The following is a 6000-nucleotide window of genomic DNA, read 5'->3' on the forward strand; positions in this document are numbered from 1 at the left end:
CATTAGACTAATGCATGTGGAAAGTAGAAGACAACTTGATGAGCATACACGTGTGTCTATTTGTGTGTGTTTGTGTCAAGGGAAAAAATAAATGCACCTCTGATAGATTTCCCAGAGGCCTCTTGCTCTGTAATGAATCCCTCTTGAATTGTGACCTCAAAGAACTGCTCCTGTGTCCTACCCTTGCTGCCTTCTCTCCATCATTGCACTCATACGTTAACAATGTTGATCATCAAGGTCATTTATCCAAGTGTGCAGAAAAACTAACAAAAACGGGCCAACATGAGGACATAGAGTAAACGGTCTACTGCTTTCAGAAGTCTCATTTCATATCACTTCAGGGGGAAGAAAGATAAGTAACACTTTTACAGTAGGAATTGAAATAATGTGTGTTTAAACAGGCGATAGTACTATTGACAATATCAAAAGACGGATGCATTTATCGGGGAAGTGGCGGGAAGATAGGCTGGCAAATCTTACAAAAGGGTGCACCTGGGCAAACAGGTGGTGTGCATGCACATGGGCACATACATATACAAACACAAGCCTGTAAACTTGATATCCATGTACAACATTTTGTGACCTGATTCTTTGTTATCAACCCCTGCACAACCTTTAATCTAAAAAACGGTCTTCTAAGTGCTGTTAGTTAGCTGAAACCAAAACAGAATTATCACAAATCCCGATGGTAAAATGAGATAATAGTTTCAGTCGATTGGATAACAACTACGGTATGGTTACAGTATTGAGACAGGTGGATGTAGGCTGATTTGGGTGTGAGTAAAGCAAGCTCAGCACAATGTGAAATCAAACACCTGTTCCCAGCTTATCTTGTGTGTCTGTTTGTGTGGGCATATCATAATGAGGTCATTATGCCAGCTAATGGCAAACAAACAAAAGGGGTCCACCCAGTGGCCCGGTGGGAGCCACACCATGGCAGAGATTTAGACGTCAGTTAAGAGACCAGCCAAAAAGATAAACAGAGGGAGTTACTGTCCCCCGATGGAACCGCATATGTTCATTTCCTCACAGTCTCTATTCCTAACAAAACCTTTTTGTTTAGATGAACCAAATATTATGAAATTCAAAGTCTTGCAATGCATGGACGCTTCACTGGTGTCCGCACTACGTACAGTTTATCTGTGTCTTGGATAAAACTGGATAATATTATTTTAAATACTGTGTGTACAAGATAAGCAGGTGCTTTGAACTTTGATCTGTATGCCTGTAACCTCCTCAGTGTTCGAAAAAAACATTTACAATAACAGCGTGTAGTTGAAATCCTGAAGGCAGAAATGTGTTCAAGTTTCACTTCCAGGCAGCTGTGGACAGATAGACTACACACACACAAACACACACACGGCTGGTGGAGCTCAGAAACTTTGAGGCCATAAAGTTCGACATATGGAATGGTGTGTTAATCAAAGACTCTCCACTCCCAGCTGGAACAGCATCACTGGGAACACAGTCTGACATACATACTTGAGAATGTCCCTGTGTGTGTGTGTATGTGTGTGTGTGTATGTGTGTGTGTGTTTGTGTGTATTTCTCAATACAATGTAATCTTGTCGTCCTTGGTAGTAATGGTGGTATTTGTGTGCCTGATTATACACGTATGTGTAGAGTGTGGCTGCTTCACCCCTGTACCAGTACAAAGGTACTGTACAATTGTTCTCCTACACCTCTTAATAATTTAACCCTTTAATCTTCTTCACAACTACTGTTTACGTAGTTTACAGGAATGATTTGCTTGATTACCCCAGAGAAAGATGACCGTTGGGAGGGATGAGGGAGAGCAACGAGTAGGGTTGCAATTAGCAGAAAGAGAGGTAATGCCACATCTCGTTTGCTTCCTTTTTTATTTGCAGCTTTCCTTTTCTGTCCCTCACCTTTACCTGAGCTCAGGTGGAACAGCACTTAAGTAGAAAAAAGAGGTAATCTGAGTGCTTAGTTTGTAGGGAAAACACAAGCCTCCACCACTGAATGCCCTCTATAGTCTCTGTTTTCATCCTCTTTCTAGAAACCACATACTGTAAACCCTGACATCTTTACATTGCTGACAATGGAAACTGAGGAAGTAAACAAATACAAAAAAGGATAAGATCAAAGCGCAGACCACCAGCTGGCTCTGTTTTAGTTTAAGGAATATCCTGCTTGTCCTAAGATGCCCTCCTGGATCAGTTCTCTTCAGCCTGCCCTATTCCTGTAATTATACACTCAGTCATCTTAGCCCTAACAAAAGACTGATTGGGCAGCTTCACTGCTGAAAGATTTTCTCTGGAAAGACATGTATGTTGTACATACAAAAGTTGGTTGATATGTCTAATTTACGTAGATCTATTTTGACAGTTACTTGTCAATCAGAGTTGCATGGCATGGATCTGTTCTCTCCAGAGCTGTCCCTAAAGCAATAAAACTAAAATAACAAGGAATTTATTGGAACTCAATTTTAAGCTGTGTGCATGATGGACAACAAAATTGTACATCTGACTCCACTGCGGCCCCAGTGTTCAAGACACGAACAAATCATGGTCAATATAGAAAACTAAAGATTTTGATTGGTATACATTAGAGTGTGAGATTGGATTGTGCTGTAAAAATATTGTGAATGTTTCAAGCTGTTTATCAAACAAAGTAAAAAATATATTTTGCAATGCCAACCAAGTGTCAAGTGCCAAGTGTCAAGGAAAATAGTCAGACGTTTATGCATGTAACTATCTGTCATCCAGTGATTTATGGATTAACCCATCCCCCTGATGTCAAGTACAGGCCCATACCAGGAGCAGTAGTCAACTGTCACTACCTTCTCACCCAATGAGACCAAATGTGCAGAACATCTGACAAGCCAAACAGCCAGCTTTTTGCAGACAAGGGAGGAGTGAGAAACAGAAAGGGAAGAAGAGACAGAGAGAGAGGACTGTGCAGTCAGACTCCATCTGCTAATGTGCGTCAGTCCTGGACAGTTCTGGCACATCTAATGTGCCAATGTACTTCATACCAGGGCTTCATCAATGCCACAACAGAAGGCATCAACATGGCTTCCTTTTCTGTTTTTTTGCCTGTAGTATCAGGAATATGTCAGACATGCACCTTCTCAGGCAAAGTTTGTGCCGAATTTTACCAATGAGAGCATGTAGCGTGCTCTATAGCAAATAAGCCATGTGTAAAGGCCTGCTGGTTGCTTTATGCAGTTTTTTATTAACCCTAGAGGACCACATTGGCCAGACATCACTACACTTTTGTCGGTAGGGGCTTCAGGCACGACAACCCCAACATTACCAAAATGTGACCAAACCCGCCGTCCAGCATCATCAGCTGGGAGTGAAGAGTGAAGAAGAACAGGAGAGAGAGAGACTGTAAAAGTGACAGAGAGAGAGACGAGAAGAGAGCTAGATGAAGGCATAGCCAACTAACTGCCATGTCACTGTTCAATCTAGCAAATCAGACAAGGTTTTCACTAGCTAAGAGCCTTCAGGGCTGCTATGACACAACAAGGAATTCCTGTGTGCACAGCATTAATGGATGATGCTTGCTGTGTGTAGCGAGAAGGCAAACATGACAGCCAGTTGAATAAATTCTACTTCATGCATGGTTTCATGGGCCGACGACGACGCCATTACATAGCTTGGCATGCCAAGAGGCCTTGAGTACATTAAAACCTGATGGTTTGTGGTTCACTGCCACATATTTTTGTGGTGTAACTCTAATCTGCCACATCAGCCACCCAAGTACATGGTTTTTCAGACTGTCCGGACCTATCACATGTTGCACTCTGCGCCAGGCTGCTGCAGAAGCACTGACGTGCAATCAGAGGCCTGCGTTCCTGTGCCAAGGAAGCACGGTAAATTGTCAGCTGACGAAAGACTGGAAAGAGTGTGTTTTGGGTTTGGCTCGTGGAGGCTTTAGCTGGCAGGAAAGCTCCGGTGTTTTCCTCTCCATGGGGCATAATGGATTCTCCCCGCCAATGAAACACTATTCCGGCTGGCGGACAGGACCGCCAGCCACCTGAGAGCCTTTCCCACAACCCCCCCCTTCCCTGTCAGAGCCAGACCCAGCCATCACTAGAGATCTGGGACAGATGGAAGGATGGAGCAAGGATGGTTGAAGAGAGGAGGAATGTGAAAGAACAGTGAATAGGAGCAGATTGTACGAAAAAGGGAGGGATATAGGGAAATTGGCATCCCTCTCTCTCTTTAAGGCAACTATGAAGATAGTGACATACAGACAAGTTACTATAATAATCAACAACAAAACGCAAAGCAACACACACAGACACATTCAGTTGCCCCCTTACCTACCCTTCTCCTACATCTGTCCTTGTTCACCCCTCCATGTCTTCACATACTTGAGATGCTCCCAAAGCAGGCAACACTGGCACACAGTGGCCATGAGGGCAATAAACTCTGGAACAAGGGTCTGTTCATGATTTTATCAGCTTACACACATTCACTCATATCCCACACACACATTTGGTTTGCTGGCATCACACTGGATGTTGCGCAAACCTACTAAAGAAATCAGTGGGGTGACAAACATTTGGTACCTTCTCTCATTATCGTCCAGGTGAGCAAACAGCACATTCTTGGAGATGGCCTTGGCCAAGGCGGTCATGGTCTTGTAGTCCTTTGGGATAACCTGTGTGTACAAAGCAGTAGAATCAACTACAGTAAAGTAGACTACAACACTATGCAGGTGGACACATGAAACAAACCAGCACAAACACATACTGTCAAAGGCCTGACTTCAAAAGCAGACTAAAATGAGTAATTAGAGAGCAGCATATTGGCAAACTCTGAAAGGAATATCCCACACGTGTGTCTGTGTATTTTTGGGAAAGCCCATCTGTTCAGGGATTACACTCAAAATGTCACACAGCCCTTAGAAATTCACAAGAGGCCTGAACTCATTCATAAAACATGCATTTTCATGTCCCAGGCTCTGTGGTGTGTCTGTGTGTGTGTGTATGTGTGTGTGTGTGTGTATGGCAAAGTATGTAGCCACAACAAAGCCACAGAAGTCTGTATTTATAAAGAGGCATCCTAGAAGATAACTTAAGCTCCTAATACTTTAGGGTGCGAAAGGCAAAAGTAAGAAAAAGAGAGAAAGAAAAAGAGTGAGAAGACTAAACTAAACCCTTCTTACTGCAAAACTTAAAGAGGAACAGGATTGTCTTCCGTCCATGTGTGCATGTGTTTTGTCTCTGGTGGTGAGGGAGAGGAGGGGGTAGGCTGTAATTACGTTAAAGCAACAGATGTCTCCACATGAAGACAACCATGCAGCCCTGTGCACAACATGCACACAAATACACCACAACCACATCACATGTGAAATAAAAAGCACCAAAACTTTATCTATCGGCCGTACTCTGGCTTGGCTAGTGGACAGAAAGAGAAGGAGGCTGGTCTGGCCTGGAGGTAGAGAAGGACACAGTAAACCAGTCTTAGAAGTTATTCTCAAATTGCGGTTTTAGGACGACCACTTCATCATTCTACACAAGATCCAGCCCCAGTACTGTCAGCTAAATGTCAAGGCACTCTGCTCCATCTGCAATATCCATAATATTGTTCTTGAACAGCATTACACACAGCCTGATGTTAGCTGTGATACAAGCTACCAAAGTTCTTCTTTTAATGCCACAAGAACCCTTTTATAAGGAGATATCAGACTCAATTCCCATTTTGTTCCCACCTTGTCATGAGAGTGTCCACACTAGTTCCCATCAATCTGATGCCAGTCCTGCAATTCATTCTGTTAATGTGATCTCTGGGCTGACAGGCTTTACAATTTGTAAGACCCATGGCGCTTTACATTAATGCTCTCTTAATCAAATGAGCAGGGTTAGCTAATTGATTGTGTTCTGTTTAACAGCTGTTAAAATTTCCCGGTGGAGTCATAATGGAATTGATGATGTAGGAAGATGTTGGCACAGAGTGCATGTGTGCATGTGTGTGTGTGTGTGTGTGTGTGTGTGTGTGTGTGTGTGTGTGAGAGAGAGAGAGG

The 6000-nt window shown here is 43.2% G+C and overlaps 1 protein-coding gene across 3 annotated transcripts in view; it reads right to left on the minus strand.

Moving 5' to 3' along the window:
- prkar1b (protein kinase, cAMP-dependent, regulatory, type I, beta) overlaps positions 1–6000 on the minus strand; it is a 59538-nt gene that overhangs the window by 37804 nt on the left and 15734 nt on the right. For all 3 annotated transcript variants that reach the window (XM_034893522.1, XM_034893521.1, XM_034893523.1), the window contains one exon: positions 4544–4635. In XM_034893522.1, coding sequence (XP_034749413.1) covers positions 4544–4635 — 92 coding nt within the window. The remainder of the gene's footprint in view (positions 1–4543; positions 4636–6000) is intronic.

The sequence above is a fragment of the Etheostoma cragini genome, chromosome 15 (genome assembly GCF_013103735.1).
Source record: "Etheostoma cragini isolate CJK2018 chromosome 15, CSU_Ecrag_1.0, whole genome shotgun sequence".
NCBI classification, from domain to species: Eukaryota; Metazoa; Chordata; class Actinopteri; order Perciformes; family Percidae; genus Etheostoma; species Etheostoma cragini.